The sequence below is a fragment of the Humulus lupulus genome, chromosome 4 (assembly GCF_963169125.1).
Source record: "Humulus lupulus chromosome 4, drHumLupu1.1, whole genome shotgun sequence".
Classification (NCBI taxonomy): domain Eukaryota; kingdom Viridiplantae; phylum Streptophyta; class Magnoliopsida; order Rosales; family Cannabaceae; genus Humulus; species Humulus lupulus.
The window spans coordinates 243164969-243188994 of NC_084796.1; the positions used below are offsets into that span (position 1 = coordinate 243164969).

Sequence of the window (24026 nt, forward strand, 5' to 3'; positions counted from 1 at the left end):
GTCAAAATTTTCTGAGCTAAAATTACAAATAATTCACCAAACTAACAATTTAAAACAAAAATAAAATTATTTTGTCTGACAACTGTATTGTTATATTTAATTTTTTCTTCATCAAAATTAGGTTTAGTAGTCTATTTGAACTATTTTACAAAACAAAAAATCCAAAAAAAAATTTGTCAAAACACAGTGTTCAAACATATAATAAGACAAAATACATCGTCCAAAAATATATAAATACTTTTTTATTTTTCTATTTTCGCTTAAATAAATATTCATGTACTTAAACTTTTTTTTTTAAACCACATCTAGAATCTGATCTCTCTCTGTGTGTGATTTGTACATATGTTTTTATTAGGCTGGAGAGCTAAAGAAACGACAAGCGTGACAATTAATTCTGAAAAACTTTGATTAATTTTTTGCTTAATATATTAATCTATGATGATGGACGTGCAAGCACGCATGCACACAACAACAAACCCAAAACATTAGTTTAACAAAAAAATAAAGTTATTAACAGATATTTAAATATACATATAGTTAATTAATCAATAACACAATCGAACATAATACTCTTTAACAGCTCACACAAAATTTAAACTTTTGACCACTTTTTTTTTCAGGCCATGGCAATGCTTTTCAAGCCCTAAAATTTATATTTTGAGAAAGTAAGGTAGTAGTAGTATTACATGATACACAAAACCCACATGATTTTACATTGAGAAAAGAAAAAAAAATTATAGAAAAACATAAATACAGATACACAGATACAATACAGATATATAATAATCAAATCACTAATTATTATTAATTAAACATTTAATTTTCAAATTACCTACAATACAAACCTATATTCCAATCCAAACCAACTGAGTTTGTTTCTTTCTTTGTTCAATTTTGGGCTCATAATCTAAGAAGAAAAATACTGAGTTCAGGCCCACCATTACCGTCCGGGTTCATCATGTAAAACGCCTCCGAGTCACGACTCCCCACGACTCGCTCAAACCTCGCCCTCATGTACAGCAACTCGCCCTCGGACTCACTCCTCTTCGCCTCATCGTCCACCACCGGAATCACTCCAGCTCCGACCGACACGCTCCGGACTGTGCTCAGCACGTGCGAGTCCGATTCCCCGCACGTTCGGCTCACAGCGTACCCGCACCTCCTTCCGTTACAGTACATCGTCCACGTTGGCTCCTGAAAGAGCTTACGACCGGCGCCGTTCGCGGCCGCCGGGAGTTTCTCAGATTCCAGAGCGATTCTTACGAGCCCAGATGCCATCTCCTTCACCAGCGACGCCGTTGACATCGCCAGCTCGAGTAGCAAAACGGGTTCGGATCTCGGGTCGAGCTGGACAGCGAAGCTGACGTGGCCGCGGCGGTTTCCGAAGAGAGTACCGGTGACTTTCCGGCCGAGAGAAGGGGTTATGGAGAGCTGAGATGGGATGGTGAGCCATTTACAAGTTGGGAATATGGCGGGAAAGGAGAGAATATTGAGAAGGGATCGGAAAATGGAAGAGAGCTTAATGGGCGTCTTGGAAAAGTTATGGTAGGTTACCGGAGAATGATGATTAGTCCGGCTTCTGGTCAAAAGCTTATCGAAAACTCCGTCAGTTTCAGGCGAAAGAGCCGTCGTGGATGATGACCGCAAGTGGGTCGTCGCCGGAATTATCTTTCTCGAACCTCTGACACTGCTGGCACTTGCACTTCTTGGAAGTGTCATGAACTCTTGGTGTTTCATCATCTTTATATTATATATATATACGTACAATAGTGACTAAAGTGAGATATTCAGAACAAGAATTTGGACTAAATTAGAAGATGGGTTTTGTGTTTATGTTCTTAAAAGTTACAAAAATGGGTACAAAATAAATTTGGTGTACCGGAATTTGGAGTGAGGTATTTGGTATATATTGGAATAATACTAAAGAAATTTGATTTGATTCAAAAGGTGTTTAAGTTTTGTGTGAGAAAGTTGTTTTTTTTATTTTTTTGGGAGAGAGAATAGAGAGTGGGATTTGATGGAAAATAGAGGGGAGCAATTAAAATTGGCCGACAAAGATGATGATAGTGTTCAAAGTTGGCCAATATAAAGGGAGACTATGGAGGCTTATGGTTATGATGATGATGATCACAAATTCACACTCTCTTTTCATATATATAGTGTTTGTGCTATTTGATTTGAGAGTGTGAGACCCCTTGATATGGTCCTACAAAACCACCAAATTTTCTCTTTTTAATTATGTCTTTCTTTAATACATTTTTAATTGTACTTGGAGTTTTGTCATCTCTCTTTCACTTTCTCTATGTTCTTACCATTCTTGTTATGATGCTAATGTCCATATCCTCGTGTACTAATCCAACGGTTAATTAAATTTAAGACAGTGGTTAACTTTTTTCCCCTAATTAAAAAGAGAGGTTAAAAAGTTAAGAGGATTGCATATTAATTTAATCTCGAGCCAATTATTGGGCATGAGTAGTAAGAGTCTAACTCCTTTTCAACTCCTTTTTTTTAAGTCTTGCTGGTGAGTGGTTAGACATGGACACCAGTTAATCGACATAGCTTAAGTCTTTCATTAAATTAAAGTTGATTGTATAGCAATAGCCATGCTATGGTAACTTTGTATTAATATAGCCTTTATTACTTACAATCACCTCGAGTATATAACAAAATTTATATATATATAATTAGTAAGTTAATATTTTAGCTCCAAAAGTTAGTTAAATTAATATATAGTTTTTTTTCCCACAAAAGTCACATTCTACGCTAATTTGGTGGTGTTGTTAGTTACTCTTTGTTAAATCTAACTATTTACTTACTGGTTTTTATCACTAAATTGACGCAAAATGTGATTTTTGCTAAAAAAAAACTTCTTAATACCTTAAATACAACATTTTAAACTACTTAATAATTTTCGGTGAAAAAAAAAATTATTTATTGAGTTAAGTGTAATTTTTGGAACTATTTACTTTGCTCCAAATTTCCATAATATATATAAATATATAAAATTAGGAGAATATGGCCCCACTTAACGAAAAGAAAAACAATATATGATTTTTCCAGTTGGGTGATGATCTGTATCTTAGTCGCACTTGATTATACGTATGTATGTCATGAATGATTAAATGTATAGTTGACTGTGAGATAATTAGAATTATGGGTGCTAATTGAAAGAAATTAATGCTAGAGATCATCAGCTAGTGGTTGATCCATATAATAATCTATAGATACACATATTTATACAACTTGGGTGCATATATATGATGAAATTTTACAAGTTATATAACCAAAGCGACAGTTCTATCTATCTATATATATATATGTATATATATTTATAAGCTAGGCTGTCCTTAACCGTTCTCAAAAGACATATATTGGGTTATAATTTTCTGCCAGTTGAATGTGAATTGAAATTTCCAATTTCAGATATGCAATTGACTTGGTATAGTTTTCATCAGTCATCAATCAGATTAGCTTTGCATGCAATAATTCTCAATTTAATATTGTAAAACTTGTGTGTGTATATAATAAATATATCCAAATAGTAAACTTTAATATTTTTCTAATTTACACAAAATAATTAATTATAGAATATATTTGAGACAAATATTACAATGTAATACATAATAGCATAATACATGAAAAATTCATTCCTTCTTTTAATAAAATAATAAGTCATCCGAAAGTAATATATTTATAGGCGCATAGATATCTATTCTATATAAAAAGTGTATAAATAACGGAAATTTTTGGTTTTAACAGTTTTTTAATTTTTTTCAATTAACTTTAACAGAATATTCTTATATTTAACAGAATATTCTTATATTTAACAGTAGATTATAAACATGAATTAAACTTAAATGAATAAATAATTAAACAAATTAAAATAAGATATTTCTGAGATATTTTACTATCATAATTATTTAAAAATAATAAAACCATATATTTTATAACTTAAATAAAATTTAATCAAACTTAATATTATATTAAACATATAATATATAATCATTTGTTGTCACTGCTACATTAAAAAACTAGAACAAACATAAACTTAAATAAAAATAAATAAATTAATTAATTAATTAAAATAAGATATTTTAAAGATATTTTATGATAATTTAAATAATTAAATCATATTTATTTAAAAATAATAAAGACATGCATATTACTTTTTTATCTTATAAATTTGTGTGATAGTTTGTTTTTATCAAGTGATTGGAGCTTTTTTTTCTTCATCAAATTCACCAAAGGACATTGCGAGATATATTAGAATCTAAAAATAGTTGATGCATATATACTACTATCTACACTATGACTTTTTCTATTCTTATTTTATTTCTATTATCAATTTTTTAAAAATATTATTCTATTTTATATATATATATCATGTAATCATGTAAATATATATCTATGTCAACGTTATATTTAAATGTCATATATGTAAAATTATTAATATAAATATTTATATATAATATAGAACTATAATTCATTCGATTATAAATATATATTTTTAAAAAGATAGTGAACCAATTTTTATTAAAATTATATACAATGTTTACAATTTTAAAACTAAACAAACGTGCATTGTACGTTGCTTTTACCTAGTAGGTATATACATGTGTTCTTAAACTCCCTTTCAATTTTTTATTTTTATTTAAAAAATTATTATATTGCTATTTTTATCAAGAAAAAAAATCTCATAGATTTAAGAAGAATAATATTTTAAATATAAAAAAATCATTAAATAGCCCTCACTTATTGACCCCGTCCCTTGTATAGTATGTAGCGGTAGAAAAAGCAAGTCTAACACATGCTTCTTCAAACTAGCAACTTATTTAGCTGTATTTTTTATTTTATTTGTCTTTGTTTTCTAATATTGTTTTAAACATTGAATTAGAAAGATACAATTGAATTGATCATCATTGTTTTGTAAGCATATTTTTTATGTTATTCTTTTTCTAAAAAAAGAAAAACCAAAAGTACCTTAGAAAGTTGAACTTCTCTTATTTCATGATCCACGCCTACAAATTAAAAATTATTATAATTATTATTAATAATAATAATAGTAATAAAATAATCTTATGGCATCAAAGGGCACAAAACTTTTCTTCTAGCTTTTACACCCCCCTCCTAGCCACTGGCCAGAGTTCCACCGTCGAGTCCCATCATCTTAATTGGTGTTGCTCAAGTTAGGCATTGTGGTGGAGGTGTCTCAAGTTTGGTGGTGTTGATTGTTTTTTCCTATCACAAGATTGAAAGAGAATGCAGAGAATGAAAACAGAGTGAATGAAAAACTCAGAACAAATGCTTAGAAAAACTTAAGTATTGTTCATTGAGTAGCTCTTTATTTATATGCACGTAGAATCAATACAACCAAGTACAAATCTGTTATAACAGAATTAGTTACAAAGAAAATAGCTAAGTAACATTGAGCTACACTAACAGTTTTCTAACTGACTAACCACATGGTTGGTTATCATCCCCCCTCAAACGAAAAGGGGTAAGAACCACTTTAAGTTTGGTCTTTAAGTAGTGAAACCGATCTTTGGGAAGAGCTTTAGTTAACACATCTGCTACCTGGTCAACAGAGGGCACATAACGAACGGAGACTTCATTGTTTAAAATCTGATCTCGGACAAAATGTTGATCAATCTCGATATGTTTACATCGGGCATGAAAGACAGGATTGGCAGCCAAGGCAGCAGCACCTTGATTGTCAACCCAAATAATGGGAACATCCACAAGGGTGACTTGAAGTTCAGTGAGCAAAGAAAGCAACCATTTGATTTCTGCTGCAGTATTGGCGAGAGCACGAAATTCAGACTCTGTGGAAGAACGAGCGATAACCTGTTGCTTCTTAGCAGACCAGGAGATCAGATTCGAGCCTAAGAACACAGCATAGCCTCCAGTGGATCGACGATCATCCAAGCAGCTGGCCCAGTCAGCATCCGAATAGGCTTCAATAGACATTCTGTGAGCAAGGCGAATGAGAAGGCCTTCGGAGACAGTCCCTTTCAAGTACCGGAGCAACCGTTTGCAAGCTTCCCAATGAACAGTAGTGGGGGCATGAATAAATTGAGACAATTTGTTAATGATGTAAGCAACATCAGGTCTAGTAAGGGTCAAATATTGCAATGCGCCAAGAGTGCTTCTATATAAGGTGTGATCTTCAAATGGAGTACCTTCAGTAAGAGCAAGCTTATGGGCACTACTAGTGGGACTAGCACAGCTTTTGGCACCATCCAAATGCACCTTGACAAGCAAATCAGTGATATATTTGCTCTGAGAAAGATACAGCCCTTCTCCAGTCCTGTGAATTTCAACACCAAGAAAGTAGTGAACTTGTCCCAAATCCTTTAAGGCAAAGGCTGAGTTGAGATCTGAGATGAGTTTTTGAATAAGCTGGGAATTGGGACCAGTAACCAATATGTCATCCACATAAACCAGTAAAATGATAAGAGTATTAGAGCTACCATAGACAAAGAGAGATGTGTCTGCTTTGGATGCTTGAAAACCCCAGCTAAGTAGAGTTTGGGTGAGTTTGTGATTCCATGCTCGAGGAGCTTGTTTGAGACCATATAGTGCCTTATGAAGAAGACACACATGAGAAGGTTTAGAGGGATCCTCAAAGCCTTGAGGCTGAGTCATGTAAACCGTTTCTTGCAGAGGTCCATTTAAAAACGCATTTGAGACATCTAACTGCCTTACATCCCAATTTGAGGAGACAACCAAAGTAAGAACCAACCTGACAATGACAGGTTTTACAACAGGACTAAAGGTATCCTCAAAGTCAATGCCAGCTTGCTGCAAATACCCTTTAGCAACCAATCGAGATTTGAACCTATCAAGGGAGCCATCAGCATGTAATTTGACCCTATGAACCCACTTATTGCCGATTAAGTGCATAGAAGGTTGATAAGGAACAAGAGTCCAGGTTCCAGTTTTAACTAAAGCATCCATCTCTGTTTGCATAGAAGCAAGCCATGCAGGATCTCTAAGAGCAGCTTTGAGAGATTTCGGTTCTCGAGGAAGCAAAGATTCAACCAACTTGTGTTTGGTGGCAAGATAAGCTTTAGGCTTATGAATGCCATTTTGAGCCCGAGTGATCATAGAGTGAGTTCTGATGGCGGGTAAAGGCTCAGCAACAGAGAACATGGAAGTCGAAGAAGAAGCACTAGCCACTGGATATGGCAAAGGAGAGCCATTTGAGGATTGCTCAGATGAAGAAGTAGCAGACGATGACATAACTAGTGCAGCTGGTTCAACAGATGCAGCAGAAACTGGAGGATCTGCAACTGGTTCAGGAACATCTGCAGTAGGGGCAACTGATGCAGTACTAGATGCAGAGGTATGAGTGGAAGAAGACTCAGCAAGTGCATCAGATACGGCAGGTAAAACAACATGATTAGAGCTGACTGCATTGTTGTTTGTAAAAAATGTAGCAGAAGGATAGACAGTAGAAGAAGGTACCTGAGAAGTAGCAGCAACTAAATGAGCTGCTGGAAAATAGAACTCATTGAAGACCACATTCCGAGCAATAAAAAGTCTGCCTGTTGCATTCTCACAGAGAAATCCTTTATGCTTAGATGAGTATCCCAAAAATAAACATTGCTCAGATCTGTACTCAAGTTTATGATGATGATAAGGCCTGAGATGTGGGAAACAAGCACACCCAAAAGGCTTGAAAAGAGTGTAATCAAGAGCATGATGAAATAGACACTCATAAGGACTGATATTGTCAAGCACAGGGGTAGACATTCTATTGATGGAATACACGGCACACTGAAAAGCAAACCACCAGTAAGACATATCCAAACCAGACTGAGCTAGAAGAGTTAAACCTGTCTCAGTAACATGTCGATGCTTCCTCTCAACTCTTCCATTTTGTTCATGAGTATGTGGACATGGTTGTGTAAAAAGAATACCCTGGTCCCTTAAAAACTTTGCAAAAGGCCTATACTCACCGCCACCATCAGCATGTACCCGTTTAATAGGGAGATTGAACTGTTTTTCCACAAGACCCTTAAATTGAATAAAAGTGTCAAAGGCTTGAGATTTAAGAGTAAGTGGAAAAATCCAGGAGAATCTACTATAATCATCAACAAAGATAATATAGTACTTGTAATTTTCCTTAGAGGCTACATGGGAAGGACCCCAAAGATCTGTATGGAAAAGTTCAAGAGGTTGAGAAGCTCGGCTGGTGGATAATGAAAAGGGAAGTTTATGACTTTTGCCTTGTTGACATGCATTGCAAAATCTGAGATTTTTGAGAGAGTGAGGGACATTAAAGCTAGACAGTATTTTACTTAAAGTTGCAGGTGCAGGATGTCCTAATTTGCAGTGCCACAAGTTAATGTCAGAAGACAACATAGAAGTAAGGACAGTAGGAGAAGAATGAGAAAGTGCAACATCTGAGTCTTTATTAATAGATTGTGAATTACAATTGGAAACTGAATGAACAGTTTTAGTACAAGAATTATTACAACTCAGAGACTTAGTGTAAACTGGAGTGGACTCAGAAGAAGTAACAAGATGACACTCCCAAGATTTGGTAGAAAGATTCGAGCTATCGTCCCCTAGACAGTAAAGACCATCTTTAACCTTCCCTTTGAGCAGAACTGCACCCGTTTGCTTGTCCTTAACAAAACAACATGATTTGTGAAATTCCAATAAAACATCATTATCATCAGTTAGCTTAGAAACACTGACTAAATTTTTGGTAATAGCAGGAACTTGTAGTACAGAGTTGAGATGCAATGGATTAGAAGAATTGGAAGACAAAGTAGCTTTACCAATGTGAGAAATAACAAGCTTCTTACCATTGCCAACTGCTACAGATTCCTGACCAAGATACGGAACAGCAGAATCAAGATTCTCCATGTTAAAAGCTATATGATTTGTGGCACTCGTATCAGCATACCACCCGGCATCATCCCCAAAATCTGAAATAGATTGAGCAACATATGCGTGTGGATCATAGTCAAAAGTGTGTTCAGTGAGGTGAGCTTGAGGCTGAGAAGAATTAGGCTTTGGAGTGACCCAATTCCTATCAAACCTGTAATGACAAGTAACTGCAGTATGACCAAACTTCATGCAAACTTGACACAAGGGACGATTGAGATTCTGATTATAAGGTCTAGAATAGCCACGACCAGAAGACTTAGGCTGAGTTTCTGCTCCAGAACCTCTGCCAGTAGTATGGAAGGGACGATAAGCACCATTTCTTGAACCAAGGTCAGATTAGCAGACATTTTGATAGATAGATCCATCACAGAGTTGTGGCGTTCAAGACGAGTCTCATGCGACATAAGAAGAGCTTGAACTTCTTCAAGAGACAAGTTGTCACTGCGAGATGTGATTCCAGACACCACGGGATCGAACTCAGGGCCAAGACCATTTAGCAGATGCAAGATTAGATCAAAATCGCTAATTGGATGCCCCGCAACAGCTAAAGAATCACACAACAGCTTGATTTTGTCAACATAATCGGAAACAGTAAGAGTACCTTTTTGAATCATGGATAATTGACTCTTGAGCTGCAACAATCGAGCTTTGGACTGGCTAGAGAATTTCTGCTCAAGGGCTGTCCAAACAGAATTGGAGCTAGTATAGCTGGAAACAGTTCCAAGAACACCTTCAGTCATCGATGATCGGAGCCACGAGAGTAGAAGCTGATCTCTACGCTTCCATTGAGTAAACACGGGGTTGATATCACCATTGATAAGCCTTGAAGGAGGAGCTTCATTGCTGAACAAAATCTCATCAAGATCATGACCGATCACCGTGGGAACAACTTGAGACTTCCACACCAAGAAATTTGTTCGATCAAGCTTGACTGTTAAAGAAGAACTGAGAGAATTAGAAAAAGGATTCCAAGATTGAGTAAGAGGTAAAGCGTGAGTAGTGGTCTGAGGTAGAGGATCGGTGACTCCCACAGGAGACGAGTCGTCGCCGGAAGAAGCCATGGACGTCAGTCAATGATGCTCTGATACCATGAAAGAGAATGCAGAGAATGAAAACAGAGTGAATGAAAAACCTCAGAACAAATGCTTAGAAAAACTTAAGCATTGTTCATTGAGTAGCTCTTTATTTATATGCACTTAGAATCAATACAACCAAGTACAAATCTGTTATAACAGAATTAGTTACAAAGAAAATAGCTAAGTAACATTGAGCTACACTAACAGTTTTCTAACTGACTAACCACATGGTTGGTTATCAAAGATGATGATTAGGTTGAGGGGAGTAGTGAAAGCCAAAGCATTGTGATTGGAGGATCGACTTTGCTCATTGGCGATGGTGATGTACGACGTTAAGTGCGGGTCAAAATCAGATTTTGACACGACAACACGATTTGAAAATGATATGACTTTTGCGAGTTAGGGTTATGAAAATTAAGTATGGGTCAAAAACGAGTTGGACCCGTTTGACACGATATTTTTTTAGGTCGGGTTAGGGTCAACTCATGGACACGAAATTGACACGAATTGATCCGTTTATGTTTAGTATATCATTAAAGTTATTAATTTATAGTTAAAATATTATTTATTTTCCATAAAAGATAAATCTAAAGTAGAAAGAAAATTCCTTAAAATAATATAGCATAACTGATCCACACTTAATTATTATTTGATATTAAAAAGTTGTTTATTGTGTTAATACTTTGTGATAAATTATTTAATTCATCAATTTTGTTGATTAGAAACTTTATATTTTTTTTTATGTAATGTATTAGTAAAATCAGTAAAAGAGATTGATGCGATCAAAAATGTAAAATAAATTAAATATATTATACTAATTATGTCGATCTACAAGTAGTGTAAGATGAGTTTGGTCGACACGAGAACACGACAAGTCGGGTTAGAGTTGAGATTTTTTGACACGAAACATAAACGAGACGGGTTAGAGTTGACCAATTAGACACACCAACTCGCCATGATACGGCACAAACACGACACGATGACACGAATTGCCGCCCCAAATTTGAATCTTCCATTTTGGTATTGTTTTGTTGGTGCACCTTGCCTATAGTTGTGTTGTCGATCTTTCTTCTTTTTGCTTTTTTGTGTGTTTTGTTTTATGTTAAGTTTTATCTTAGTCTCTCAATAATAGTGTCTTGTTCATCACCTACGATCCTTTAATGGATTTTTGATTTGTTACCATCTATTTGTATAATCTAGTATGAAGGAAAATTAATATTTGTCCACATCATGTCTTGTATGAACATCAATAGGTCTTTAGATGGAGAGTTTGTATTTTTTTAAGAGTTTTGTATGCTTATGTTGTCATCTCTTTCAAGTGGTTTATATTTGCTCTTTTATAAACATTATATTTTCAACCTATAATATCTTTCTTTTAAAAAATGCCAATGCCACCAAACTTCAAAGAAGAACAAAGGTCATTTGTTTCCACAGCAAACTCTTTATTTAATCTACATCTTGTGGTAGTTACTATTTCGATACTATCAACATTAAATATTTTTTTAATTTTTTTAAACTAAATCTTAGTTAGCAATATTAATTAATATGAATGACCTAATAAATTGGAATAATCGCAGGCATTAAATTAAATTAACAATATCCCTATCACAACAACAAATGTACTTATTTTATTTTCCAAAATATTTTCAATTATTTATGTTAATTATAAATCATATTAGTCTGGTAATTGATTGAAAGAAAAGACACAACACAATGGCTTCCCAATAGTGTGATGAAACGTAGGTAGTTTGACCCTAACAATAGCCGCATGATATAGACATATGTATAAATTAATATTTATATTTACTAAAAAAATTAATATAGATTGATTCAAAAAACAATTCATATTTATATTGACTAAAAAAAATTAGTATTTATGAAAGATAATATAATAAAGGTGACATGAGGTGACCAGCATGATAGTGAAAGTCAATGCAAATTATGTTGCTCAATAGGTCACCTTGTCCCCATCCATTTGGAAAGCCAAAACACAATATTTAATTTTTGGGTTTTTAGCACCATTGACCCCTAAGTTATACACAAATTATCATTCTAGTCCTTGAGTTATTTTTTTAGCAATCAACCCCTTATATTAATAAAATAATAGCAATTATTTTTTAACAAAACACAAATTTTGGCAAACAAAGATTATGTTTGTTGGTAAAATTTTTGTTTTTGAATTTTTTAAACACTATTATTTCTATTTTTGTTTTTTTATTTTTTAAAAATAAAAATATGTTTGGTAATTATTTTGTTTTTTGTTTTTAAAAACAAAAAATAATAAATGTGTTTGATAACTTTTATTTTTATTTTTTGTTTAACAATATAAAATAAAGTGTTGATTTGAGGAAGAGAAAAAAAAAAGTAAAAAATCAAAAACAGTTTAAAAAAATTTTGAAAGTAAAAAAATTTAATAAAATTTAATTAAAATTTTTAAAATATAATAAATAAAAATAGAATTATCAAACTCTGTTTTATGTTTTATTGTCAAAATTTAATTAATTAAATAAATTTGTTTTAAGTGTTACAAAACAACACAAAAATAAATTTATCTTTTAGTTTTAAATAAATTAATTGATTTAAAAAATAATATTTTCTCTCTCTTCCCGTCTTCTTCTTCTCAACTGTTCTGGATTTCTTTTTTTCTTTTATTTTTTTCTCCCTGTTCCAAAATCCATCTCTTTGCCAGCCAATAAAAGGCGAATTGGATGTGTAGGAACCAACTCAGCTTTTGCAACTGTAGATATAATTTATACAAATTATATGGCAATGCTTGATAGATCAGTCATTTGCAATAATAAATTGTGAATTTGGTCTTAGCTTACAAATGACACACATAGATTCACATTTTTAAGCAGTAAATAATGAGATCAGAAGTCAAAACTAATGACATGTACAAATTCAAGCCAAAAAGATTATGAATAAACGGCAAGGGTCGTCTCCAATCATGAATGTTAAACCAACATCAAAATAAATTAATTTTAACATTATATATTTTTTTTAATCTAACCGTAACACTAAAAATTACACTAAAAAAATATATTCAACATTATTATATTATCTATAAAGTACAATCTTACAAATTAAATATTATAGATATATATTTTTAGGGAACGACTAGAACGCACCTTTTTTTTGCAACATCGATGCATCTTTTTTCTATTTCGGTACCTGAATAGTTATAATCCCAATTTTTTATATAATGGTGTACATTATAACTATCTAGAACATCCTACAAATTTTCAAGAAATTCCGAATAAATTATGGTACCGAAACAGAGTATAAACTATCTGTTGCACGAGTGCTAGTTTTTTTTTGTACACGTGTAAAATTTGACAGTTTGAACTCTGTTTTCGGCTTGTAAACTATTTAGAATTTCTTGAAAATTTGCTGGATATTCTAAATACCTACAATGTATACCGTCATATAAAATTTTTTTGGATTATATCTATCCAGGTGCCGAAAATACAAAAGAATGCACTGGTGTTGCAAAAAAAGAGATGCGTTGTAGTCGTTCCCTATATTTTTATATATAAAATATTAATATAAAGCACAAAAACTAAAAAAAAAATTTGCCATGGTGAACAATGCCACATCAATAATGTCGTGGCACTATTTATGTCCACCATTTTGCAGTACCATTTAGTTTTTTTGTAACATCGATGCATCTTTTTTTTATTTCGGCACCTGAATAGTTATAATCCCAATTTTTTTTTATATAATGGTGTACATTATAACTATCTAGAACATCCTACAAATTTTCAAGAAATTCTGAATAAATTATGGTACCGAAACAGAGTATAAACTGCCTATTGCACGCGTGCTTGTTTTTTTGTGTACACGTGTAAAATTTGACAGTTTGAACTCTGTTTTCGGTTTGTAAACTATTCAGAATTTCTTGAAAATTTGCTGGATATTCTAAATACCTACAATTGTGAATTTGATTTTAGCTTACAAATGATGCCTGGGCGGATTTGTAAGCGGCAAATGTACTTTTAGCGGTCATGAACTCGGCGAGGTATCGATGGAAGTCTCCCTTCTTCTTGAGGTAAAAGACCTTATTAATAAGAATTATCGAAGGTGGAGCAGCTGAAACGTAGAAGAAGAAAAGAGAAAATATTATTTGTTTATTTAAAATAATTTTTTAGTAATTTTAATTCAATTAATTTATTTTAAATTAAAAGATAAATTTGTTTGGTTTGATCAGATTTGTGTTCCGTTAAAAAATAAGCTGAAGTTACCTAAAGGGGCAAATAGCCACTATTTTATTAATATAAGGGGCTGATTGCTAAAACAAATAACTTAAGGACTAAAGTGAAAATTTGTGTAAAACTTAAGGGACAATAGTGCTAAAAACCCTTAATTCTTACAAAAACTATGTTTAATTTTTTTTTTAAATAATAATTATCATCATTACTATTTATTAAATTACTTATTTAAAAAAAAATCATACACATATATACTTTTTTTTTTGGACGGTTCCAAACTAAGCATGTTATTTTCTTTTCCTATTAACCAATCAGATTGGTGGCCTAACAATTTGAGGGAGTGTGCCAAGTGTATAGACCTAAACCGATATTTAATTTAAGGTATGTTTCTATAATAATTTTTGGGGATATTGTAATATATGTTTACTATGTCCCTTTCATTAGCATCACTATCATCAATTATGTTTTAGAAGAACTTTATTATTTATGTGGGTGCAAAAAAAAAACACCATTTATTTAATTAACGTTTCTCAACTCATCTAATGCTAGAATTTAAATTAAAGATAATATATATTATATATGGATTTTTTAAAAATAAAAGATAAAAGATATTATGTAATTATGCATGCAAAATATGCATCAATGACATAGGACCACATGGCACATATATTGTATTGCGTGGCCTCTATGCCTTTATTTTAAGGGCCTTTAATTACTAGAGTGCACTTCAAGCATAAATAAATTAAAATGTCACTTTTAAAAAAGAAACCAACGTCCCAGCCCGAAACATTTTATATAATTATTAAAAAATTCTATACACTTTCTCATTGCATAGTATCACTTTACAATAAATATATATAATATGAATTATAATTAATTAATAAATCATAATAATATTTACACGTAAAATATGCAATAACATATTGCACATAATAGTGGTGATACTTCTTTTAAAAGTATTGGATCTTAACTTAAATAAATGTTATGGATTGATAAAAATTTTACATCATTATATGTAATAATTTGGTACATATTCTGTGTGCATATCATTATTAAAATCTCAACAAAAATAAGGGTCGGATGGAGTTTTATTTTGACTATTTTTCTTTATATTTTAAAACAAAATATGTTTGCATAACCCATTGGTACTGCCTGTGGTTTATCTATTCTATTCTTTATAGGAAGATCATTTAGTTATTAAAAAAAAACACTTTTCCACATTATTAAGATATTTTTATTTACTAAATACAAAGCAACATACAATATGCACATTTGTTTAGTTTTATTTATAGAATTTATTAATTATTTTTATTAAATCTATATTAATGTCATATAAATTTTGAAATAAATATCATATTTTAATTTATTTTTTATTAAGTTTATGTTTGTTCTAATTTTTGAATTTTGGAGTGACAACAAGAAATTATATATTATATGTTTAATGTAATATTAAATATTATACGTGTATATTAAATTTAAGTTTCTTGCTAGTTTTTTTTTTTTAAAAAAAATAATTTGTTGCTCATTTACAGTAGATTATATTATATGTTTAATATGATATTATTCTAATAAGTGAGTTAAGTTTAATTAAATTTTATTTAAGTTAAAAACATATGATTTTATTATTTTTAAATAATTATCATTGTAAAATATCTCAAAAATATCATATTTTAATTTGTTTAATTATTTATTATTTTAAAATAATTATCATTGTAAAATATCTGAAAAATATCACATTTTAATTTGTTTAATTGTTTATTATATTTAAATAATTATCATTGTAAAATATCTCAAAAATATCTTTTTTTAATTTTTTTAATTATTTATTTTATTTTGTGTTTACAAACTACCATTAAATATAAGAATATTTTGTTAAATATAAGAATATTCCGTTAAAATTAACATTAAAAAAATAAAAAACCGTCAAAACCAAGAATTTTCGTTATCTACACACTTATTATATAAAAAAGATATTTACAATTTATAGTACAATTTTTTATTTTAACTAGATATCATTGGTTATAGTTTTAAAAGTATTCAATCATTTTTTTATTATTTATATTTAAATTAATTTTGAATTAAAATGGATAAGTTACATTCAGTTCAATGTTTTATTTATTAAAATATCTCACGTCGAATAAATGTGAAGATATAAACCAGCATATAAGACTATGAGTTACTTTACTCATCACCAATTAGTAGTTTTGATATAGAAACCTATGTGTCTTATCAACCCCACCACCCACTCTATACCTATGTAATCTTTCTTTCTCCAGCCTTCTAAACTCTTCTCGTATAATCTAACATCCATCTGTCTATCAAATCTAACATGGTATCAAAGCTCAATAGCTCCAATGAGCGCCAATCCAAAACAATAGCGAGCCAAAAAGAGTCGCTAGAGATTTGGTTCAAGATTAACCATCCAAAAGAGTCACCATCTTGAGGGGGCATATTAGAGTGTCACACATTGAATAGACGTGAGGATATAAGGATAGCATATAAGATCATGTGTTACTCTACTCATCACCAATTGGTTTTGAGAAGAAACCTCATGTGTCTTATCAAACCCCTCACTCTATACCTATGTAACATTTCCTTCTCCAACTCTCTAAAATCTTCCCCTACAATCTAGCCTTCACCCATATATTAAATCTTACATGGAATCAGAGCTTAATAGCTCCAATCTTCCCCTACAATCTAGCCTTCAGCACTGGTCCAAACAACAGTGAGCCAAAAAGAACTACTAAAGATTCGAATCAAGATTGACCCTCCAAAAGCGACGCTATCTTGAGGGGGCATATTAGAGTGTCTCACGTCGAATATATGTGAAGATATCAACCAACATATAAGACCATGAGTTACTCCACTCATCACCAATTTGTTTTGAGATGGAAACTCATGTGTCTTACCAAAACCCCCACTCTATACCTATGCAACATTTCTTTCTCCAACCTTCCAAACTCCTCTATCAAATCTTACATTACTATCTTGTGAGTAACATTCATGTTGAACCCACTTCTATATCACGATTTCTCTTAATTTCTCTCACTATATATGTCAAAATCACGGTTAATATGTGATGGTTCACAAAAGGAGTAGTAACTCCCTCTCTTCTTCGACACCAACTCCAAGTGAAAACCATGGATCATCAATCACAATCAATCACGACAAAGAAAAAGTTGGTGCATCCCTCGATCAACCATGACCGGCGAAGAGATTGAAGATAAGGGAAAAATTTGCAATGACACCTATTTCTGAAACAACGGACAACGACTTCTCAATACTAAAGTTAATTGTGTGATTTTTACGTTGATAATCATGTCTTTAAACATTTTAGTTTTTATTTAGAGTTTGTGTGTTTTTATGTTGAAGGTCTGTAAATAAGAGTTTTAGTTGATTTCATTGTATTTTTCATATTAATGTTGGTTAGGGTTTTTATTTGCTTATCCATTTTGGGTTTCCATTTAGGATACTAGGGTTGTGTAGGTAATGGTGTTTTGTTTATGGGATAGGTGATAGATTTAACTTTTTGGTTATTTTTGTTATGTAACATATTATTATAAAATATTTAGTTACAATAGCTAGCATTTAGTTACAATAACTTATTACTCATACCCTTGAATAGTCGTTGACGCCATCTCAAGCTAGATCACAAGAAGAACTAGGTCGGTTATATATACTCATTCGCTCTAAATTATTACTTCCTTCCTTGAGAAATCATGATCTTGATATGCTTTTCCCGACCTGACATTACTTTACAAGCACCCGATAAACCTTTAGTTTTACCTTAACCAATCTCAAACATGGATCTACTTTCCTAACAAGAGAGAAAGAAGAGTTTAATATCAAATACTACTTTCAAAGCATATCTATTAGAAAAATTTATAAAAGAAAAAGATTAAAAAAATCTAAAATAATTTAATATAAAATCTAAAATAATTTAGAGATCATAATATTTATCTATCACATAAACATAAGTTAAAAATTATTATATTAATACTACAAATATATAAATATAACCATGGTTTAACTTGCTAAACAATGAGCAACTTTAAGTATAAATTTTAAGATTTCGCTTCTTCCTAACCCATTGGTCTTTCAATGTTTAAGTTTAAGAATCACATCCTCCACCCACTTATCAATAAGAATATTGCCATGGGCTCATGTGGTGCCCAACTCCCAACATCACCTGCACTACGACAAAAAAGACTTTTTAAGACTAGAATTGTGAGTCCTAAAAAAAATTTTAGGACTCGCGGCCTGCGAGTCTTCTATTTGAGATCCTTATTTTGTGATCGATTAAATTTAATATTAAATCCTACATATTTTAATATTAAAATATTAAAATCGTGGTCTATTAAATTTAACCACTTGCAGAGTCTTCCATCAAATATTGTAAGTACATACGCCTCATAATAATACTCTGTCAACAAATAAATAAAAATGATAATATATATAAATATTTGAACTTTCTCATATTCATATCTTACTGAGGTACCTTATTCATAATAAAAAAAAAAGAGAGATACGCAAGGATTTTGGCCTCAAAAAATGAAAAAAACTAAGATGGCCACAGCTATTTTTGTTCCATTTAAAGGGCTTAGTGAAAACTAAACTTGTATTAGGATATCACTTGCAGACACCAAAAAAAAATCTCTTCTTGTAATGATATATTGAAAACTCAGCAGTATCTTTATTGAGTTGGTCTTTTTAAATTTATCTTTCTGTTTTTCCTTCTTAATCATGTATAAATTCACTATTCTCTTCCCCTGCAGTCACACAAAGAAGGCACTGTGAAGTTTCTAAGATCAAACTGTTGAGCAATTTGAAATTGTAATTACGAAGACTACATTCATCACAGAGAACTTAAAAAATCAGGTACTTTCATTAGTCTTTCTTCTTGCATTATTTGATTCTTATATCTGGATCTAAGGACCATGGGGTTATGGGGTTTAAGAATTCAATAGGCATCTCGTGTGTTTGTATTTATTAATGTTCTTAAATTTTTGGCTCTCTTTGTCATTTCGTTTTTAGAATTTTTCAAAAATATAACTTTTATGTAATTAATGTACAAAAAATATGAGAATTATATATTTTTTAATTTGTATAAAAAAATTTATTAAAGAAAAAAAATTAAAATATGAGAAATACAATTAGTAACGAACTAAAATATGGAAGCTAAATTTAAACCAAAATAAATTTTTATTTTTTCCTTCATTTTTTTTTTCTTTCTCTTTTTCCTTACTTTTTTTCTTTTTTTTCTATCAACTTTTTCCTTCATTTTTTTCTTTCCATTTTCCATTGTTTTTGTTCTTTCTTTTTTCATTTTTGTTCTATTTTTTTTCTTTCATTTGTATTGATTTGTCTTTTGTTCATATTTTTTCAGTTTTTTTTCTTTTTTTTCCTTCTATCTTTTCTTCATTTTTGTATTTATTCTTTTCTACTTTCTTTTTTTCTTCCACCATTTTTTTTTCATTTTTATCTACCAATTTTTTCCTTCATCTTTTTTTTTCTTTCTATTTTTCTCCTTCTTCTTTTTATTTTTATTCATTCATCTGATTTTTTTCCCTTTCTTTTTCTTCATCATTTCTTTTGTTTTTTTTTCATATTTATTTTAGTTTTCTTTCTTCTATTTTTCCCTTTTTTTCTTCATTTTTCCTTCAAATTTTTCTTCTTTTTTGTACTTATTCTTTTTTCTTTCTATTTTCTTTTATTTTTATTTTTCCACACATATATTTTAACATTACATAATTATTTTACTATTTTATTATTGTAATTTTTTATAGTTTTTTCCACTATATGTAAAAAAAAAATTCAACATTTTCTTTTTACTGTAACCCTTTTAGGAACATCCAAATTTGGAAAAAAAAAATTAAAAATATGAAAACGTGAATGAGTAACTGGTTACCTTGATGGGAACATTCAAATCAAGAAAAAAATTATATGAAAATGTGAATGGGTAACCAGTTATCCTAGTAGGAACATCTAAATCTGAAGAAAATATATATATGAAAACATGAACGGGTAACTAGTAATCCTGATAGGAACATCCATCAAATCTGAAGAAGAAAAAAAATCTGATGAAAATGTGAATGAGTAACTAGTTACCATAGTGGGAACATCTAAATTTGGAAAAAAATAAATATGAAAACTTGAATGGGTAACCAGTAACCCTGATAAGAATATCCAAATTTGGAAGGAAAAAAACAGATATAAAAACATGAATAGGTAACCAGTTACCCTGATGTAGACATTCAAATTTGAAAAAAAAAATCATATATGAAAACGTGATTGTTATTAGTTACTTAACCCAAACAAGGAAAAAATAGTCATGATCTTTAAAAATAATGTAAAAAAAAATAGAGCAAAAAAATTGATTTAATTTTTTTATGTATAGTAAAAAAATAAATACAATAATAAATAATAAAATATTTTGAGTTGAAGGGGAAATGACTTAATTTATTTTTACATAACTGTCAAATATCAATCAAGTAACTGATTACCTTACCCATGATTTGAAAAAAGAAATGTGCAATCTAAAAAAAAGGAAAATAATGTTTATAATAAATAAAAAAAAAAACATAATTCATATTACAAAAAAAATTGCAAAACAACCAAAGAAAAATTTAATATAAAATTAGTAATACAAAAATAATATAAAAAAAAAAACAAACAAGCTAAAAAAATAATAATCAAATTATAAACATGTCCTTCCAAATTAATAAAACTTGACTAAGAGTAAAACTATGGCATAAACTAACTTTTATACTAAAATATGAGAAAATAAACTCATAAAAGTGAAAATTCTTAAAAAAAAACTATAAATTAATATTTTTTTTAAAAAGTCATATTTTTGTACACTCTATTAAAAATCACATATATGTAATTTCCTCATTTTCTTCAATCAAATAAGTTTTCCATGTAATTAAGTATACAAACCAAATTTGAGATCAAAGATACAATTGTATCCTTGTTTAACTTTTTTTTTCAATTAGGGTTGAACACAATATTGTAATGTGAGTTCTTAAATATTTTATGTCAAGACTGAATGAATTATTATGTAGTAATTTTATCTTCTACAACTTGTACTCCATCATGATGAAAGATGGTATGGTAGAGTTAAAAAGAATAAGAAGATTTGTGTCAAAAATCAATAAATAGTTTGAAATATTGCATTTAAGCCACTAAATAATTTTTTCATCAACAAAATTTAGTGAGTAGTCTAATAAATTTTTTGAAGAGAAAAGTCAGTAAGTAGTCTAGTAAGTTAAGTGAAATCTTTCAAACTATTTACTAATTTTTCGATGCAAATTTCACAAAAGAATAATATAATAATATTGTAAACTGGAGTACAACTCTATGTGTATTTAAGTAACAGAAAATACTTTTGGTTTCAAGCTTCAACTCAAGTTGACCATCTTTTACTTGGCACGTGCAAATAATACATTGTGCCAAATTATTAATTTTTGAACTAATTTGCAAAAATAATATTATATTCAACATTTTTCTTAATTATGATAATTATAAATATTGTATTATAATAATGGTTTATTCATTTTCTTTTTAATATAATAGATTTGAACCCTTTCCCCTTTTACACTGTCTCTCTCACATATCCCACTACTTTTGCTAGCCCCAAATGGCAATGTTTATTCATTGATAAATAAGTTTTGTTGCTTTATTTGTGACATATTTAGTATTTTTTTTTTAAAAATGATTTTTTCCTATGAATACAATTTTTCACAAAGAATTTACTATAATAATATCACATATATTATTTACAAAATTATATACAACATATACTATTTTATTAAATATAATTATATAAACACAGTCCCACCAATTAAGCCACTTTTCTAATTTATTGTAAATATATATATATAATTTCCCATATTTAATGTTATATGAATTCAATTAATAAATCAAATAGTAATTATATAATATTCAAATTATTATCTCAATTAAATGAGATACCACAATTAACTAGCAGCAATTCATGAAATATTTGAATAACCATCTTCAAAAAAACAATTATAAATTATCTAAATAAAATTATTTAATCTAATAAACTAATATAGTAAAAAAAAATAAACATAAAAATATTTATTATAAAAGTACACATTGAACAATAAATTAACAAAACGTTTATATAACTATAACATGCTATTTTAATGTATTATTTAATTTTTATTTTAGTGATAAAGATTTAAAAAAATTACTATGTATAATTATAATCTACCCATCTAACTAAAATATTTTTGTTTATTTTACTATACCATGATAAAAATAAATGAAAACAGTGTTTAACAATAGTGTTATTGTCTAACATATACAATACTATTTATTTTATTAAAACATAATACACAAAATATGACAATTGTGTACATTTACCACATATACTAATTTAAAGCAAAAAATAACAATTAAAAAATAAACAAATATGTTTAAAATACAATATATTCATTTAACATTGACAAAATAAACAATGTTTTCCAAAAAATAAATATAAACTTAGCTGTATATTCATAGCATGAAATATTCATAAAAATAAATATAAACATAACTTAATATTCATAAAAAGAAAAAAAAAAATTAACATACAAAACAATCCAAAAAATTAAAAATGACACCATGAGCATAAACAAAATTGCTACTAATAATAACCAATATATTAAATTTAAAATCAAAATATACTATTCAATTTATAAAAATAAACAAACAGTCACGTTAAAGAGTATCATTGGTGAGTCTCCTTAGGTTCAGACTTAACCTCCATCTCTTCTTCCTTCTTCGACGAGTCTATGAAAAAAGTATCACCGGCGCTCCTCGTTGAGACCATCGGTTTGGAAGATGAAGAATAGAAATGGGTTTGAGTGTATGAGTTTTCGGTTGAGAATGGAGAGAATAAGAGGTTTGGGGTTTTGATTTTGATTTTGAATTTGAATTTGGGAAAATGTGCATTGTTTGAGGAAATGTATATAGTAGGTGCTTTATGGCAGAGATTCATAATTTTTTTGAAATAAACCAAAAAGAGAAAAGATTTTAAAATGGTAAGTTTTAAATACATACCCTAATATCACACTTCTCAATTAATTAGGTAATATTTATATAAGAAATAATAAAGACAATTTTAGTAAATAAAATGAAAAATTGGTTAAGATTTATATATATAAATGAAAATATATTAATTAATATTAATATAGTAATTAAAAATAATATTGTAATGAATACTTGAATTCAAACCCAAAGCCCAAGTCCAAGGCCCTAAAACAACGAAAAATTACACAAAATCCTATAAATTTAAAAAAAAAAAAATTGAAATATGAAATTTTACAAAAATTACAAAAATACATATAATAGTTTGTAATAGTTATGTAATTATTTGTTACCATTTTTCTATTTAGTCTGTAAATGTTGTTTACAAAATTAATTGTAATATATGGTTAATAAATTTGTAAACTTTGTTTAAAAAAACATCATAATTATGAGTATGTTCTTTCGTATTTTTGTAATTTTTTTCATATTTCATGCTTTTAGTATATTTTTTAAAATTTTAAATATTTTTGTGAATTTCCCTTAAAACAATATTAAATGAAAACTCTAACTAAATTTTGACTTTTTTTTCTATTAATATTATTTTATATAATTAATTTGTTTAAAGTCATATTTATATTGAAAGTGATTTATAAATATATATATATATAAGTTTTTGGTAAGCATATTATCTTTTATTTTAATTTGAATATTAAATTCATAACTAGTTAACTATATATAATTAAAGTAAAAAAAACTATATACAATTAAAATTAAAATATGATTATTATTATAAACAAACAAGAAT

At 29.4% G+C, this 24026-nt stretch overlaps 1 protein-coding gene across 1 annotated transcript; it reads right to left on the reverse strand.

Moving 5' to 3' along the window:
• Positions 1-734: 734 nt before the first annotated feature.
• LOC133831470 (protein MIZU-KUSSEI 1) lies at positions 735-2272 on the reverse strand. Its single transcript, XM_062261772.1, has one exon. The coding sequence runs from the start codon at positions 1738-1740 to the stop codon at positions 901-903; it is 840 nt and encodes a 279-aa protein (XP_062117756.1). The 5' UTR covers positions 1741-2272; the 3' UTR covers positions 735-900.
• Positions 2273-24026: the final 21754 nt, after the last annotated feature.

Coding starts and splice junctions, on each gene's coding strand:
- LOC133831470 (XM_062261772.1), bottom strand. CDS start 1,740: ATGATGAAACACCAAGAGTTCATGACACTTCCAAGAAGTGCAAGTGCC.